We start from the raw sequence: 19729 nt of genomic DNA on the forward strand, positions 1-19729 counted from the left end.
CTGAGTTAGCTTACCACCCAGAGCCTACGCTAACTGTTCATCCTGTTAGCCTCTCCGCCTGCACCTACGCTCATTACAAAATACTAACTGTAATACAAAAAGCTGTACACATATAATATACTGATACAACGCCATTGACCCCCTCTAATCATTTCATTGTCTACAGCTTGCTACAGAATGTGAAAAGGGTTTACATGTGGTCCAGATAACACAGTTGCCAGTGCTCCTGTGTGGGTGTGTGTGTGTGTGTTTATGTGTGCGTGAGAGAGACTCAGAGAGTTGGTAAACACTTGACATATGACCAGATCCAATAAGGGATGTTTGAGACTAGATCTACCAGCCATCTGGACTGGCAGCCTGCAGCTGTGGCACAAGGCCTCTCACTGCAAGCAAGCAAGCACACACGCATGCACGCACGCACGCACGCACGCACGCACGCACGCACGCACGCACGCACGCACGCACGCACGCACGCACGCACCATACATGATACGTTAGATATGGACAGACACATACATGCAGGATCAAAGAGTTGAAGACAAAAGCAGCTTCAAGGCCAGTTTCCTGGACCATCCATGAATAATTCCTTCTCACAGTGAAAAGATGCAGAGAGGACAGGAGCTCAGTGCAGGAGGTGGAAATGCCAATCTTTAATTTTTGTGCTTTTGGACCTATAGCTGGATGTAAGTTTTAGCCTTGTTTACTAACCATACCAATGGCAGTGCCAGGGAGTGGCTAAAGTCTCAACACTGGCAGTGCTGACAATGGTTTTAACAGTTTCACAAATGGAGGGATTTTAGTGAAGGACAGGTTTGAATATGCTAATGGGTTTTCATATAGCTGGCCTCCTGCTGTGTAGTGCAATTAGTTTTCCTTAAAGTGATAAAACGGCCTCACTGTGTCTGTTTTTACTCCAAAAAGTAGCAATTGTCGCTAACAATTACACTACATTTTCTGTGGTTGGTTCAAAATAAAAACTACCCTGTGTTTTGCAAAATGAAATGCTTTTAATGTGAAGGAACAGCAAGGAAATGTTCAGTTGGCATTTGCAATTCACACTCGAGGATTAACAGCTCCAATACCTTTATCGAACAGTCTCCACACCGTGAGATCAGTTGGTATAGTGTTTACAACAGTGTTAAAGTGACAGGACTGTTTACTACAGGCGCTAAGCTTTTAATTGTACTGTATTTACATTGATAAGTCTCAGAAACCTACTGCAGCTACTGTATATGTCGTGCACAATTGCAGTGAAGCAGTCGCTGGCAGTGAAAAGTTTAGATATCAGGCCACCTCTCACAGTGCTCTTACAGACATATTTAAATATCTGTATAAAACAGGTAGAGCCACTGCAGTAGAATGTGTATGTACAGTACCAGTAAGTATAAGTATGGCAGTAGTATAAAGTAATATGGAGTGTTGACTGACATCCATATATCAGTGTAGCTTAAGCTTGAGAGCTTAAGAGTTCAACAGTCTTTTGGTGCAGGATGAAGTTGTCTCTGAGCCTGGTTATGTGGGATCAGATGCTTTTGGGGTCTCTGATGATCCACTTCCTGCACAGCTAGGTGTTGAGGTCTTCCATGGATGGAAGTTCCATCTGCGTGATGTACTGAACAATTTTCACCACTCTCTCTGGAGTCTTATAGTTGAGGGCGATTCAACTGTCATGTCAGAAGAAGGAGGGTGTTGTTCTGGCACCAAGGACTCTGACCTCTGTGTGCAGTGAGTCATGACAACTTGAAACAACATGACCTTGCCAACGCAGTCCCTTGTACTGTTTTGCTCTGTTTTAACACAAGGCAGTTTTCGGTCTAACACAGGAGAAGATGTGATGAGAAAAGGTGGCCTTGAACACTCCAGATTGACGTTGTCAGGGAGGAGGTAAGCCTATACCCTTTACTGAGTCCCACAGCCAATGTAAATTAGGTTATATAACTCAGCTGAGTAACAACAACTGCAAAAACAGTGGGCAGGCAACAACAGTAAAAGATGAACATAAAGTATCCCTCCACAGGAAGGTCTCAGCTATGCTGAAAAACTGCTCTCCCAGGTGAATGATCTCATACTGCATAAGAGAAGGAAGAACATACAGACTACAAGTGACTAAACCACTTTTCATTTATCCACGTCTCTCCTTCCTGATCACTGATCTTTCCATCCTCTGCCTATTTCTCTGCATCTGTCTCTCCCTTCCTCACTCCTTTAATAGGATGCTTGGTATGTGGGGGAGGTAGAGTTGTGTAGAGGTCAATAGCTCCCATCTGACACAGAGAAAGCTGTGTGGTCCATGACAAACTGCCTGACCTGCTCTCCTTAACAGCATTCACTCTTTCCAGAGACCATCTTCAGCCTGACACTGAGCCTCCACACTAAATAAACTGCTAACTGCAATAAAGGATGATGGAAAACCAGTAAGACAGCAGCATCTCATGCCATTTGGTTCACCTGTTAATATTCACATTCAGATATGCTGAACCAACTCACATTATCATCATTAGGTGGTATTCTTATACTGGACTGTTATCATACCAAAACTTCCCATAAGTAACAATTAAGTGTCATCTGCAGCTACTGTGTGTGCAGGTGTTTCTAATGCAGTTTTTCAGGGGTGGAGATAATTGTGCCGAGCTGAACCACAAGCAACTGCAATCATTCAAATTAGGGCTGGGCGATAAAACGATAGCAATATGTCTCACAATAGACACGTCATAAATATCAATAAAAAATGCGTTCGATAAAACATACTCAATATTTTTTCTTCGTCGGAAGAAACCTGAAGTTGCTAAGCGAGGTTGGTTGCAAGAATAAAGGCACTTGCTCTCAGGTAACCGAGCAACGTAGGGAGTAATCGCTAATCAGTGAGAGAGACACGCTAACACGCCAATCATGTTACATTATCGAGTTCGGTTGCGCCATCTCGTTGTCTCGTGTCTGATGCTTCGTGAGGAGTGAGATGATAAATAGAAAGTGAGTCCTGCAGCGAGCAAAGAAATTGTCGATAAAACAGGGAAAGTCAGCTCGCCAGTAATGCAGTTTTTTGGATTTTATAAGTCGGACTGTAGTCAGACCAATGTGGTCTGTAACTTATGCAAGACTGTCGTCCCCACCAAGACCGGTGACACCACAAACTTATTTAACCACCTTAGGCTTAGCTGCGCTCACTCTTTGGAGCGCAGCTGTATTCGCCAACATCCGCCAACCGCAGCTCCACCGCACAAGCAGCAGACCACCATGCAGAGGTATCTGCTTCAGTGCCTGATGACAAATCATCTAAAAGGCACGAAGACATAACGGAGGCAGCGGCATATCATATAGCTAAAGACATGCTTCACTGAGCATTGTGGAGAAGCCAGGTAATAAACATCTCTTACACGTGCTTTTTTTTTTTTTTCTTAAACACACTTGCAATAAAAATAGAATAGAATAGTTCATGTATGTTTAGAGTAATACGAGTGACTAAAGTTGTTCATATGTCTAGGCTGGTTTTATAGTTCAGTCAGTGTTACTGTACTGTCTATCATGTTTGTTTTTTGGTATGTTACAGATGTCAAGGCTACCTCAGTTTCTGCTATGTTTCCACATATCTGAAAACATTTTATTCAGCAGAAGGTGAATCAGCTTGTGAACTTTCTGCACTAAACCTGCAGAAAAAAAGTTCTCAGGTCAAAATCAAAATCAAATCAAACCATTAAAAAGTGAGTATAATATAATAATAAACAAAAATAGTAAAGACTAATCAGGCTACTGAAGGCCACAGCTAAAAAGGAATGTTTTCAGTTAAGTTTTGAGAGACGATAGTGCTAGAGCACATCATGACTGGGTTGGATGTTCCAGCACCTTGGGGCATACAAGCTAAAGGCAGTTTCATGGTGTTCCAGGTGAACTGAGAGGTCTAGCTGGTTCATAGCTCACAAGTAAGTCAAAGAGATATTGGGGTTCCAGACCGTGTAGGGCTTTCAAAATGAGCATTAGAATTGTAAAATAAATTCTAAATTTTTCTGGAAGCCAGTGTAATGACCGCAGCATTAAGTGTTATATCCATGCCTTCAGTGCCTGCTTGAGGAAAAAGGGGACCTTTCTGTTTGGAGTTTGCATGTTCTCCCCATGTTCACCCGGGGTATCCTCCTTAACCCCCACTAAAAACATGTAAGAAGATCACCACCTGACCAGTGGTGACGACAGAGAGTTGGGTCCCCGTGCACCGCTGTCGGCTGGCAGCCTACCGCTCCTGGTCTGCCGCGGAGGAAGGATGGACCAAGGGTGGGTTAAATGCAGAGAATAATAATTTCACGGAAGCATGGCATGCAGTGTGCAACTAAACTCTGTGTGTGATAATAAAAAGTATGTTTCTTCTTTTTTTCTTCTTCTTCTATATGGGCATTTTTTCCTTTTCAGCTACATTCTTGAGCAGCTGCAGTCACTCAAGATGCTGTTTAGATATTCCTGTGAGCAGCACATTACAGTAGTTTTCAGCATCTTCCTGGGATAAAAAGCTCCTTACTTATGCAATATTTTTATATTTTAATTATGAAATCCGGTTGTAACTATGTTGTTAATTTAGCTTTGGAAAGTGACCCAAGTGACCCTCCTCAGCCTTCCTGGGAAAGTCTATTCCAGAGAGGAGAATCTAGCTGATAGTGGAACCTTGGATTCAGGAGGAACAATACGGTTTTCGTCCTGGCCGTGGAACACTGGACCAGCTCTATACCCTCCACAGGGTGCTTGAGGGTTCATGGGAGTTTGCCCAACTAGTCCACATGTGTTTTGTGGACTTGGAGAAGGCATTCGACCGTGTCCCTTGCGTCATTCTGTAGGAGGTGCTCCAGGAGTATGGGATTGGAGGCCCACTGTTGACGGCGGTAAAGTCCCTGTACAACCGGAGCAGGAGCTTGGTCTGCATTGCCGGCAGTAAGTTAAGACCTGTTCCCGGTGCATGTTGGACTCCGGCAGGGCTGCCCTTTGTCATCAGTTCTGTTCATTATTTTTATGGACAGAATTTCTAGGCGAAGCAAGGGGGGTTTGGTTTGGGAGCCGGCAGATTTCAGCTCTGCTTTTTGCGGATGATGTTGTCTTGTTGGCTCCCTCGAGCCAGGACCTTCAGCATGCACTGGGACGGTTCACAGCCGAGTGTGAAGCAGCTGGGATGAGAGTCAGCACCTGCAAGTACGAGGCCATGGTTCTCGACCGGAAAAAGGTGGCGTGCTCCCTCCAGGTTGGGGGGGAGTTCCTGCCTCAAGTGGAGGCGTTTAAGTATCTTGGGATCCTATTCACAAGTGAGGGAAGGATGGAGTGTGAGATTGACAGGCAGATCGGTGCAGTGGCAACAGTAATGCGGTCGCTGTATCGGTCTGTTGTGGTGAAGAAGGAGCTGAGCCGAAAGGCGAAGCTCTCGATTTACCGGTCAATCTATGTTCCTACCCTCACCTATGGTCATGAACTTTGGGTCATGACCGAAAGAACGAGGTCCCGGATACAAGCGACTAAAATGAGTTTCCTCCGCAGGGTGGTAGGGCGCTCCCTTAGAGATAGGGTGAGGAGCTCTGTCACCCGGGAGGAGCTCAGAGTAGAGTCGCTGCTCTCCACATCAAGAGGAGTCAGCTGAGGTGGCTCGGGCATCTCTATCGGATGCCCCCTGGACGCCTCCCTAGGGATGTGTTCCTGTCATGCCCCACCGGGAGGAGGCCCCGAGGAAGACCCAGGACACGCTGGAGTGACTATGTTGCTCGGCTGGCCTGGGAACGCCTCGGGATCCCCCAGAAGAGCTAGAGGAAGTGTCCGGGGAGAGGGAAATTTGGGTGTCCCTGCTCAGACTGCTGCCCCCGCGACCCGGCCCCGGATGAAGCGGGAGAAGATGGATGGATGGGTGGAAAAACATTTTATCCACCCATTCAGGACTTATACACCTTCAGACTGAGGAAATGGGCAGGAAACATCACTACAGACCTCTCACATCCTGGACACAACCTGTTCCAAACCTTTCCCCTCTGGTAGGTACTACAGATCACTGAACGTCAAAACAACCGGACTAAAAACAGTTCACCGGATGAACAGTTAGCAAGTCATGCAGTGTCACCAGCCCTCTGATTGCAGTGTTTAAACTGGAGTCAAATTCCTTGTATGCGCACACATATGCAGAGACAATGGGTCATTAAATTCATCAATAGGTCATTAAATTCATTCAATTAAATTCATCAACAGGTCATTAAATTCATTCAATTAAATTCATCAATAGTTCATTAAATTCAGTTACTCGTTTAATGTCAGTAAATACACTATGATTAATAAGGCAGGAGTTGAAATAAGGAGTACTTGAAAAAGAGTGAGTTAAAGTGAGTTGCCTGCACACATCAAAGAGGAATATTGCTACACCTCCACCTCTGCTGTCAGGTTTAAAAACATTTAAAAGGTTCAATTTGGCAGTGATGACTCTGTTAGAGTAAAAGTTCCACTAGAGTCCAGCCAAGTTTCAGTTAAAAATAATATGTACAGTGTATGATCTGTAATTAGATCACTAACCAGCACAGCATTGCATCTTTTATTTTAATCAAAGACGTCACATTTAATAAGGCAAGTTTAAAGCTCAATAGCTGAGGCTGCAGTCCGTGAGAGGCATTTATCTGAGTCTGATTTTGATGGTTGGCTGACCTGTGAACAGTGTAATAAAATGGGATAGCCTATCTGCAGCAACTTCAATAAGCATGATGGGATGGGATATGGACACAGTCTGTTGGTCATTGGGGTTGAGGATATCACTGGTGCAACCCATACTCCCAGTATATCATGGGATTTGTCAGCAGGTGGAGGACAAATGGAGGACAATGTTTTAGATCTCTCTCTTGTACAAATCCTTTTGGGGTTCAGAAATAGTTCAAACTATTAACAACCCAATTCTAGTGGCCATACAAGATTTGAGATGACTGATAGTTTCACAACCTTTCCTCTGAGTAGGAATGGGGCCTGTCAGAATACAGAGCTTTCCAACCCTTAAGGGGTTACCCAGAAAAGTGTGATCACTTGACCTCTGGGATGCCGAATGGGATCTGGAAAAGTTGGCAAAGAGCACTGAGCACTTCCTCCCCTGTGGCGCAGCCCTCCAGTCATACATGGTGGAATTTGAGAGAAGCAGAATATTGTCATCGCAGTCTGTCTTATTATTATGTTCTCAATAGACAGCATCTCAAATTGATGCCAGAGCTCGTGGACAGAGATGCCATGGGCCCAACATATCCTCAGCTTCTCTGGGAATTACACCATCAAGCAGCTAAGATAATAAGATAATAAGCTAATCCGCACTTTATTGATCACCACACAACATGCCATGCATCGGCGAACACAGCAACACACACTGCATGCACATGTCATGCTTAAGGTGAAGTTATCTTTCCTTCGTCCGTCCTTCCTCCATGACAGACCGGGAGCAGTGGGCTGCCAGCTGACAGCGGCGCCTGGGGACCCAGTTCCCTGTTGTCACCATTGGTCAGGTGGTGATCTTCTTGCATGTTTTTAGTGGGGTTTTTTTAAGGAGGAAACCCCAGGTGAACACGGGGAGAACATGCAAACTCCACACAGAAAGGCCCCTTTCCTCCAGCAGCAGGCACCGAAGGCATGGTGGAGGACACGCCACCAGCGCCCACAGCGGGATTCGAGGATCCAAGGATAGACAGGAGTAAAATCCAAAATGCTAAAACTGCTTAAAATCCTTAGTAAAAGTGACTAGCTAGCCAAGCAACTAAAAACAAACCAAGGCAAGCTAGTGGCAGTCAAGAGTCTTAACAGTCTGGTTAAAAGATCTTTTTCAATACTACAGTGTAGCAGAACTGGCCTCCAACCGACCTTCTCTTACCCTCTCTGCATTCCTTCAAGAGAAATGGAGTTGTAAAGCATCCCAACTTACAAGAGCTATTGACCATTTGAACTGTTTACAGGGAAGGTGTTAATTTCAGAGACAAGATGTCTGGACAAGAGACATCTCCTCCATGTTTTCTTTTCAGGGAAGCCAGGGACACATACACCTCAACATCAAAGGTGGCCTTCTCCTCACCTTCTCCTCACTATGTTTCTCATGGCAATGCTAATTCTCTCCTGATAGCCCCAAGAGAGATCAAGACAATAAAACCGTCTGGAGAGACAAACGCCAGGCTCCAGAGGAACATCCACAAACATCAGCAAATGCTGATGGGTCGTAAACCGGACATCCATTGAAGCAACTTGTGTATGCTTGTGTGATTTTCCTCAACACTCCAAGATAACCAGATTTTATGTTAAACTTAACTTTTCATGTTTTCAACTCGCAGGACTCGTTGTACGCATAATATTGATGTTTTCCCAGTATCTCTGACCTGAAGTATGACCAAGTTGTGATTTTAACGGTTTTATAAAAGTTTGTCTGAATTGTCACCACAAAACCATACTGCCATCCAGAGTTTCCTAACCATCAGATTGAATATGCTTGACTTGGCACATTTATCGATAAGTAACCGTAATCGTGATAATCATTTTTGGCAAATACAGCCTGCCTTCTTTATTCCTGTATCTTTATTTGTGTATTAGTTATACATTGAGTCATTATACATGTTGAGATGAAACTGTACCATGATTACCATTTAATGTTGTCACCCAACCATAGTAAGTGTCTAATGCATGCTGTGAACAATATTGAAATGTCATTGAAATTTTGTCATTGAAGTTATATGTGATTGACCATAGTGAGAAGCCGATGAGCCCCTCGTATGAATCATTGATTAGTTCAGCTCCTTGAGGCGATCGCGCGTCACAGACCGTCTCACGTGATTCGATGGCCTGCCCTTTCGACACGCCCCGGAGCGACCTTTAAAAACTGCATGTAGTGCGCGTTACTCAGGTAGATTTTTATTTAGTTAGTTAGTTAGTTTTGTTTTTGTAGTTCTTTTGTTTCTTTTCACGTCTAGTTACTCTCAGCTGAGTTCTTTTCTTTACTTTTGTCTTAAGTTTTGCACAGTCGTTTTGCTCCTTAAGTTTTCGTCTTCGAGCTACTCCAAGCCATTCCGAGTAGCGTAAATTATCTTCAGAAGACATATTCTTATAATTTGCCGTAAGCTTCAAAGTTCACTTTCTCTTTAGCCAAACATTTTGTTTTTAACATTAACTTAATTTGTACTATCAGTCTAAAATAGTCACGGACTCAACCGAACCAAACCCTGCGGCCAGCTGTTGATCCTTGGTCCGGTTCACAACCATCCGGAGCAGTCCCTCATCTGTAACCGACACAGCCGAATCAGTTCCAGAGACGCCCCGTTCAGCACCAGCTCGTCATCTTGGGGCCTGGGCTTTCCACCAGCACGCCAAGCAGATCGAGCCACGGACGAACATCTGGAACGTCTTCGAGCCAGTTCGGAGCAGGGCACAACGGGACGCCAGCAACCAAGTAGGCACGCTAAGCGGGTTTGAATAAGAGTTGGTCCGTGAGGTTAAGAGTAGGTCAATTCGTCCAAATTCTCTCCATTAATCGTTCTTTCCCTTAACTCTGCGTTCGCGTCCCCATTATTCCCTTTCGACTGCCTCTCACTATCGCCAATTTATTTACCATTGTTTTGCCATAAGTTTCTTGTGTGTTCTGTCATATCACCTCCCATATTCTGTGTTATTATTCATGGTACATTACCCATTATCCACAATTCTGCTTAATAAATGATATTTTGATTTAAGTCCTGGTTAGACGGTGTCCTTTTGAACTGAATATCTACGAACCCTGTATCCAGAATTTACACTTCAGGTTATCAGACTGGTTTACTGTTAGTCCATTCGTTAGTATTTATCAGCGTTATAGCAGTTAATTTCTGCAGTCCTTCTTAGCTGAGGAAGGTGGTGCCCTGACATTTTATCAACGAATGCAACATCAAATTAAGGTAGTACACACTACAACAGTTAGGCTTGATCTTTGAGGCACTCATTAAACATACTTAAAACAACAAAAAGAATAAAATCAGATTCAAGACAGAGAGTTAAAATTAAGAAAATCACTAAAATAACCCATATGATGATGATGATGAGTGGAGGAACAGAGAGGCTGCCATCTTGCACATGCATACATTACTGAATGTCAGTAGTCATGCTGGAGCTATAGTCATCATCTTTGGCTAATCTGCATTTGGTTAGCTACCCAAGCACAACTCAACATAGAAATATATATACAAAGTAACACTTCTGTGTCAACAAAAATGGAACATTACAAACATCATAAAGGTACAATTCATGGTGATATTATACAGTTTACCAGTTTTCCAGAGCAAACATCTTGGTAAGTACAGTAGTTACCTGAATGCCTTGAAATTTGGATATTCATACTCCCCAGAGGTTTTGACTTTAAATGTTTCTGGTAACCTCTGCCCTTTTCTCTAGCACCACAATTAGGCCAAACCTTCACAAGCAACATTCAAATCTAATGGGAGGATTGCTGTGCCATTTACTGAACACATTCGTGCTCCCCGGTGGACCTCTCCACCAAACCTCTCCACAACTTGTAAGAAGACAAATTTCAAAATAGTCACTATGCTTCATCCAACACTTCCATATTACGGGGTGAACACTGCAGTATTCAATTCAATTCAATTCAATTCAATTCAATTCAATTCAATTCAATTCAATTCAATTCAATTCAATTCAATTCAATATACCTTTGAATTGAAGTATCTTGGGGCTGTCAGTAATTCATTATTATTGTTAATAAAATGGTAGTATTGTCCAAACAAATCTGGGTGTCACTATACATGCTCTTCTACTTCAGCTACATACAGAGTATGTAACTGTCTCTAAGAGCAGTGATTCTCTGTTCCTCTGAGTGTACACAATATGAATAACGGGCTAGAACACAGCTAGAGTACTCACACACCATGTACTGTGTGTGTGTGTGTGTGTGTGTGTGTGTGTGTGTGTGTGTGTGTGTGTGTGTGTGTGTGTGTCCTCTTGCTGAAGTTAAAAAGACATTTACAGGACACTGTGACCCCAGCCATGCATATCCACCAATCACAGCAGACTGCAGCAGATTACAGCAAACCAGCAACCGAGACTGGTTAGACAGAGCAGGAGACAGAAAGGGAAGGTGACAGGAAGTTGAGGGTGAGAGAGAGAGGTGGAGACAGAGAGAGATAATGTGAGTGTAAAAAGAGGTGAGAGGCTATGAAGGTGAGAGAGGTAAGAAATTAATGGACAGTGATAGAAACCAAAAAGAGGGGATAGCATGATAAGACAGAAAGGGATAAAGGAAAGTGTGAGGAGAAACGACAGGATGGGAACACACTCTTGTTCCTCCGTTTGATTGTTCCAGTGAAAAATTCCCTGTTCTGTTTAGTGACTATAGAACGGGACCAGGATCAATAGACAGTGTATTGCAGTGACTGTACATATAGTTTACTATTTAAAGATAAACAAACTGCACAGGTTACTGTTTCATGAGGTGTTATGATCAGTGCATTAAGAAAGAAAGACATCCCTTTATTAGTGACAAGTCACACAGAGTTACAGGGGGGAAACTGCAGACATGCATTTGTGAAATTCTTTTCTCCGCATTTAACCATCCTGCCAAGTCTTTCCTCCGCGGCAGAGCAGGAGCGGTGGGCTGCCAGCCGACAGCAGCGCCCGGGGACCCAGTTCTCTTTTGTCACCAGGTGATTTAGCCTCTCAGTCTTGCATGTTTTTAATTTTTTTTAAGGCATGGTGGTTTTTTTTAAACAACTGTAGGGGAGCTCAGTTGGAAGAATGAAAATAATGGTTGGAAAGCTCACCAGCGACATCTGTTGGTTAAAATGTGAACACACTATACGTGAAAAGGAAGAAGCACAGCCAGCACCCCATCCTTGGTTTGAACAAGAACAGCAAGATAACGTCAATGCTACTGCAAGTAGTAACCAAGAGACTGGATAGTTGGGCAGCTAATGAGCCCAGTCACACTGTTTTAACTGTAAGTCAAGGTTTTGAAGCTGAAGTGGGAAGACAAAAGACAATAACAATAAGACAAGCATGATTTGGAGTTGGCTAGCTGGCTATGTAGCTATATTGGGTGTTTTTTTAATGAAACACAACTTTTCTTCATGTCAATGCACTTTTCTGTGTCTTTTTTTGTGAAGCGACCAATCACAGCCTGGATGGGGCAGGGACATGCGTGAATGGTTATTAAGCCTGACAAGGTAGTACTTTGCATTTACAAATCAGACACTAACCACCTTTCTAGAATTTTTTTTCTTGCACAGGAATTAATGAAGGAACAAAACCTATGAAAATTATACATGTTGGTTGTATTTTTCTTAATCTGTATTGTTGTGGTAGATATCATTAGTAGCAATAGTATACTGTAATATAATAGTAATACTATTATGTTCATTGTTTTAGGCTTCTGATTGGCTCCTCATGCAGAGGCTAAAATTTACAGAAAAATAACAACATGATTTGAACTCAAATCACATATTTGCTGACTTCAGAAGAAAAAAATATGAAAAGTCTCAACTCTGTGCTGGAGCTTGATCCCTTCTCACATTCTAATTGTGGTGGGGCATTGCCTTGTACTTTGAGCTGTGTACTAGTAGGCAATATGTTGAACAGTAAGACTGGGAGCAGGTAAGAAAAAGATGATATTGCTGGTGTGTGTGTGTGTGTGTGTGTGTGTGTGTGTGTGTGTGTGTGTGTGTGTGTGTGTGTGTGTGTGTGTAACTTAAAACTATTAATCTGTTCTACCTATTTATGATATATGATATATATATTTTCACCTTCAATGGTAAGACTTCATACTTGTGACAAAATAATTAATTGTTCCCATCTGTTGGAGAGGTTTCTCTTTTCCAGTCCTTGTCAGGTGACTCATCAAGTGACCAATACTCTTACCTGTCTGCCTCCTCTCTGTTGCCTTGTTTGTCAGAAAGCTCCTGATCGAGGGAGGAGGAGGTGCTTCCCTCTCGGCTAACCCCACTGTTACGTCCCGGGCTGTTGTCAGCTGATGCCCTCCCCCCTCCTCCTCCACCCACAGGACGGGCGTTGGTGGCATCGGTGTGCTGCTTCAGAGTTTGCAGCTTGGCCAGGGGAATAATGTCACAGCCCTGGGGCCTATGCCACACTGTGCGCTGTGTGGAGGCGTTGTAGTAGTAGAAACGTGAAGTGTTGGGATCAAACAGCTCCCACCACTGGTTGTCACCTGTCCGCTTGATGCAAACACCCTGTGGAGGGTCCCACACGCACTCGCCTGTCAGCAGGTTGGCGTACATACGCTCCCGCGTGCGTGGCTCAATGATCTCCACCCACTCCAACCTGCAGGGAGAGAGTTCAGAATGAGACTTTTACAAAATATATTATGAATGTGAATAATATATGAATAGACTATGAACTCTGACTATTGGAGGTCCACAGATGGTCTACCGCTCACTGTATTCTGAAATGACTTAGTCAGCAGCATCATAGAGTCCAGAGTGATATCATGTGTTATAGAGGTAATTTTGCACAGATATGTCCCTTGAGATTTTGGTGTACCATGGGCACAAAAGTTTGAAAAACTCTGGAGTGCGGCAACAATGCAATTAAGGCTGTGACTATCCTTTAATCCAACTATGTGGGGTGTATTCTGATTTCTGTTAGGGCTCTAGATAAGCTTTACTGTTACAGCTGGATGTCAGCCACTTCCTGCATACTTTCTGTGTACCTGAAGATTTTGATCCTGTATTTATTGAGCTCTCATTTTAGGGTTAAGGTTAAGAAGACTGTGTTTACATTCACACAGTTCTACACATTCCCACTAGAAGCTGCCCAGTAGTGCTACTCACTGAGTAGATTCACCGAAGCAGTTAGGACTTAAATGCCCTTCTCACAGGCATGTCAGTTGCAGCAATGAGGGAGAAGTAAGTGCTCTTTCACTTTTTCCACCAAGAGTCATCCTGTTGATTAGACCAATAACCTTTTTGAAAACAATCCCAAGTACATCCATTGTATTCATGACTCAGCACCTCTACATACTTCAGTCTAAACTCTTATTTCCAAATGATCTGTATTGCAAACAAACTAACTACTACACATACTGTATACTCATTATGATGACTTTTACAGTTTCTAAATTTATGGAGCCCAATTCCCATTCCAATAATTCCCATTGTATATACACACTGTATCTCACTCATTATATTCAGAAGGACCCGCATTACCATTCCAAAATATTCTTTGTTGCCCACTGATCAGTTAACATAATGCCATAAATCTCACTGTGATGATGTCTGCAGTTTAGGAAGTTTATTTTGTTATTAATATAGCCAATACAGCCCAGGCAGTACATTTTTAACATCTGTGAAGGTTGGACATACTGTGACAGAGAGAGAGAATCAGATTCAAAAAGACAGCAGCAAAATGAAGGCGTGTCACTGTGCTATTGGATAGACGTGACCAGCAGCTGATATCGCAATTGACAGCCCCAGACATGACAGATAGCTTGTTTTACTGTGAACACCACTTGCTTCAGTCTAGTATTGGAATTTAATAATCATACAACACAGGCCAACAGAACAAACATGTTTGTTCAGTAACTGAGATGACTGAAGATAGAAGACCACAGCAGGTTGTTACTGTAACAGTAACAATACAAAACTGCAATCATACGTGTGCACATCTCATATGTCTTTAGCTCTACTGCAGCTTTTTGTATCCAAAAGCAGGAAGGGAAGCTTTAATATGTCTCACACACACCTACACAGCAAAACATAGACACACTGATTTGCCAAAATAAACACACACACACACACACACACACACACACACACACACACACACACACACACACACACACACACACACACACACAGATGCCGTTAATTAATTAACAGCATTTAATACCGGACATCCTGCATGTTTACTGGCTGTGCTTAAAGCCTTTTGACCAGTTTGTTAGGCTTAATCAATAACTGTTGAGCAGGCAGACAGTGGGTGGACACTGCACAGTATGTCAGTTCAACTGAGTTTCATAGAAAAGGATGCAGCAACAGCGGAGGATGAGGTGATGCTGACAAAGCCTTCGGCACCAGTCATTTGGTAGGATTTTGGAAAATGTCCAAAGCAGCACAAACTGAGGATGAGCAGTAATAAGCAGATTTTATTCTCCAAAACCCGGACCAATACTGAATGTATCCAAAGCCTTATACATATGTCTTATTCCTCTGTGCATTGTTGTCCAAAAATTATTCAAAGCTCACGGAGTCACTCTGTTACACTGGGTGACATGTTCCTTCATTACCATGAACACAAAATGTAGTTTATTTTGAATCGATCCCAAATACACTGTCCTGCTGCCCCAGATACTCACTAGTGCACCAAATGTGGATTAATCAGGAGATTACAGTCCCAATCAAACACACTCTCTCCTCCTGTTTGAGTTTTTCAAAAACTACAGTGATCAGCAATTTAAGGAAATTACCGAGCACCTGCCTCTTTGCCCCTTGATGCCCAAAGGGCCCTTTTGTCAAAGTGATTTTTTTTTTTTCGTCTGTGTGGCCCAAAATAATAATAAATAAAAGAAAATAATAATAATTTAGATCTACCTTGGTCGGTCACATGATCCACAACGTGCCCTCACTTTGCCGTCGCTGCCCTGACGTGCCCTACTGCAAATTGCTAAGCTGCTGGAGACAGTCACTGCTAGTCTCGTGAAAGATCTGAGTAAACAACTGGTCCGGTGAATAGGTTTTGCAGCGTATTCGCTTGTGCACGGTGTATTCTTGCAAGATGACTGACGAAGTGAAGTGAGCAATGAGCATCCTCTGTGTCATCCAACTCTGCATACACACCTCTCACAAGTTATAGCCGCAAGTTAAGCACACACAGCGTGTGTGAGGCTTTTTTGTTTGTTTGTTTGTTTCTGTATGTTTCTCTTGTCATGGGCAAAGTGCATTAGAGAGATATCGTGTTATTTTACCGTCAAGCTGTTTTTTCCTATGTTTCCATAGGCAATGAGGCATAGACTGTTGTTGTTATTTTACTAAAACTTTGCAATATGCATATTCACATAATTTTGGACTATTACTGTACAGTATAAATACAACAATAATAGAAAAATTTGAATTTTGATTTTCTCAACCTCTCATTTAAACATATCAGTACTTGTTTGTTTATAACATTTGCACACAAATTAAATATAATATGCATACAAATTGTATAACTTTTAGAACCTTGCTATCAAAGTTGATAGTCAAACTGAATAAAAGCACAAAAATATTTAAATACATGATTTCTATATCATTTAATTATTTTTTACTTTATTAATTTAGCACTAGGAATAATAAAGGGCAGATTATGAATGGATTAAATTCCTGGCTATACAGTACAATTTTTGAAAAGGTATGAAATGTCATATCAGCAGCAGCATAGCCTCCTCACCAACCCCCTCAACAGAAGCTGTTTAATGTACCCCATCAGGTAAAACAGAGACTAATTTTGCTTTGCACTGGCCTCTAACAGATATATGAGGTGTTGACAATGATATAGTATGTTGTGATTCCATGTTACATTCTTTATGAATATGGGTTGCTACCATTCAACCGGTTATATTGCAAGGTATGTTTCTGTATGGTGTTTCAAATTCGTGCTCCATGTGATGTGCCCCCTTTTAACTTTGAGCACCTGCTCCTCCAAAGGTCTCTGCACAGCCCTGTCTCTCACTGATTAGCGATTACTCCCTACGTTGCTCGGTTACCTGAGAGCAGGTGCCTTTGTTCATGCAACCAACCTCGCTTAGTAACTTCAGGTTTCTTCTGACAAAGAAAAAAAAATTATCAAATGTTTTATTGAACGCATTTTTTTATTGATATTGATGACGTGTCTATCGCGAGACATATTGCTATCGTTTTATTGCCCAGCCCTAGTCTCAATCTCATTTCCTTTATTTGTTTCACACATGTATAAATACAAAGAAAAAAAGAGGCAGGGGATCACATAAGGGAAATAATAAAAAACAACAACAACAAAAAACAAGAAAAATATGTGTGAGGTGTGGTTAGAATCCTATATAGGCTTATATGACACAGAATACAAAAATCACAAATACATATTAAATGTTCAAGTTGAAAATGTAAAAAAGAAAAAAGTAAAATCATGATTCATCAATACAAATTAATGATATACGTTTAAAAAAAAATAAAATGAAATAAAATAAAATAATAGTGGCCCAATTTTTCCAAATCAAAAGACTTCAACAGGAGAGTATTTTCTTTTTGTATATGGACAATGACAAAGAAGAATCAATTAAATGTACATAGTTATTCCACATAATAACACCACAATATTTAATAGAAAATTGAATATTGTTGAGTTGGATAATTATGGAATTGACAAAATAACGTCTAAAACCAAGAGGTAAATCAACAGCGTTATGTTTCACTTGAAAAATAAATGTACAGACTTGAAGAATGTTGATATGGAAGATAGTTAACAGCAATTTAAAAAAGAGAGGTGCACTTGGAGCAATAGCCTTGGAAATAGTTGCTATTCTAACAAAACATTTTAGTAACAATAATATTTTGTGCAAATAAGACGTAAAGGTACTTGCCCACACAATATTACAGTATGTTAGATGCGGATAAATTAAAGTATAATATAATGTAAGAAAACATGAACTGTGTAAAAAAAGCTCTTATTTTTCTTAAAATCCCAAGCGATTTGTGGTGATACTGCAGCAAGGTCATTAATAAACAAAAAATAATAAAGGTCCTAAAATGGACCCTTGCGGTACACCATATTGTCTTGTATTTCCTTTTGACTAATGACCATTGATAAGAACATATTGGTTTCTATTGTGAACATAATTACTGAGCCACTTGTGAACATTACCATGAAAACCATATCTAAACAATTTCAAAAGCAAAATAGAGTGGTCTACAGTGTCGAACACTTTAGAAAGGTCTAAAAATACACTTATAGCAAATTCATTATTATCTAATGCTGCATGTATTCTATCAGTAAGTTCTAAGAGTGCCATATAAGTTGAATGATTTTTACAAAACCCATATCGATGATTATAAAGAATATTGTAAGTTTTCAAGTGCTGAGGGATTCTTTTGTACACTAGTCTTTCTAAAATCTTTGAAAAACAAGGAAATTGGTCGATAGTTTGTAAAAGATCCTGGATAACCTGTTTTAAACAACGGAATGACTTTGGCTATTCTTAAATCATATAATGCATAATGCAAAGATAAATGTTACAGGTTCAATAATAGCAGAAATGTTTTCTTTAATTAAGGAGGCACAAATTCCATTGTGACCAGGTGCAGATATTTTTAAGTCCATTATAATGTCTGTCACCTCCTTAGAGTCAGGCAAATCAAACTTACCAAAGGATGGAAAATAACCTTTTATATAGTCTAATGGGTTGCGTTTTGGATCAGCTATTTTGGTAGCAAGAGATGCACCAATACTAGAAAAGAAATTATTAAACTTACAGGCTGTATCATTAGGATCATTAAGAGTAGAACTTCCATCCTTGAAGGTTGAAGGAAATTGAGTTGAGGCCTATTTTCTTTGAAGTAACTGTTTAATAACTTTCCATGTAGCCTTGATATTCTTTTCAGACTTTGTAAACTGATCACTGTACAACCTTTTCTTGGCAGCTCTAAGAAGATGGATGTATTTATTTTTATAAGATTTATAAGTAGCCAAATTTAAGGGGGTTGGTGAGGAAAGATATTTTCTGTAGAGTTTATTTTTAATTTTGGAGGACTTTTCTAACCCAGCAGAAAACCAAGGGTTGTAATATTTTTCCTCTATTTTTCCTCTCAATCCCATGAACAGATGAACAGACAGAGCCACCAGTGGAAAACATTTTTTGAAAATTGAATTAAATAGTTCTCTAAATATTTCATATGCTGAGATTACATTACTCTGCTTGTATACCTGTTCAAAGGAGACTTTTTCCAGCATTTCTTTGAACTTTGCTTTATTGAATGAATTAAATTTTCTATAATCGATTACAGAGCTTTTTTTCATTACCTTTACTCTTTCTTATGAGACAGTCTGAAAGATTGGGAAATGATCTGATATATCTGTGAATAAAATTCCTGACTTTGTTTCATAGTTAAAACTGTTAAATAGTATGTTATCAATCAATGTGGCAGATTTGTTGGTTATTCTGGTTGGGTTGTTGATAGTCGGATAAAAATAGTTTTCGTGTGAATGATTTAAGAAATCTTCTGTGGGAGAATGAGCTTCACTTTTGAAAAGGTTAATGTTAAAGTCCCCGAGGAGGACACATTTTATTTTCTTTATTTATCAGCTCTAAGATCTTCATTAAACTATTATTAAAACAAGAAATGTCTGTATCTTGTGGACGATAGATGCTACCTACTAACACATTTTTGTTGATTTTGTGGGACACAATTTCAATGAAAACTGATTCAGCCTCCACCTTGTCAGAATTTAACATAAGATCAGATCAGATCGATTAACAAACTCAAAATTTTGATGGACAAAAATTGAAACACCCCCACCAGTCCTAGACTGTCTGATGAAGTGAGTAGAGCTATAAGAAGGAAGTTCGTAAAGGCCTAGTTCTTTAGATTCTTTTGTAAGCCATGTTTCAGTAACAGCAATTACAGAAAACTCATGGTTTAAAGAAGATAAATAGTGTACCAACTGATTATAATTTGCGTATATTTAAATGCAACACTGAAAATAGATTACATCCAACTGGAAATGATTCCATAAGGTTGTTGAAACAGATTTCATCATAATATTCACA

The 19729-nt window shown here is 40.9% G+C and overlaps 1 protein-coding gene across 1 annotated transcript in view; it reads right to left on the minus strand.

Moving 5' to 3' along the window:
* Positions 1-19729, minus strand: part of arhgap39 (Rho GTPase activating protein 39) — a 136343-nt gene that overhangs the window by 25464 nt on the left and 91150 nt on the right. The window contains exon 2 of the mRNA XM_070961034.1: positions 12856-13275. Coding sequence (XP_070817135.1) covers positions 12856-13275 — 420 coding nt within the window. The remainder of the gene's footprint in view (positions 1-12855; positions 13276-19729) is intronic.

Source organism: Chaetodon trifascialis, chromosome 4 (assembly GCF_039877785.1).
Source record: "Chaetodon trifascialis isolate fChaTrf1 chromosome 4, fChaTrf1.hap1, whole genome shotgun sequence".
Classification (NCBI taxonomy): domain Eukaryota; kingdom Metazoa; phylum Chordata; class Actinopteri; order Chaetodontiformes; family Chaetodontidae; genus Chaetodon; species Chaetodon trifascialis.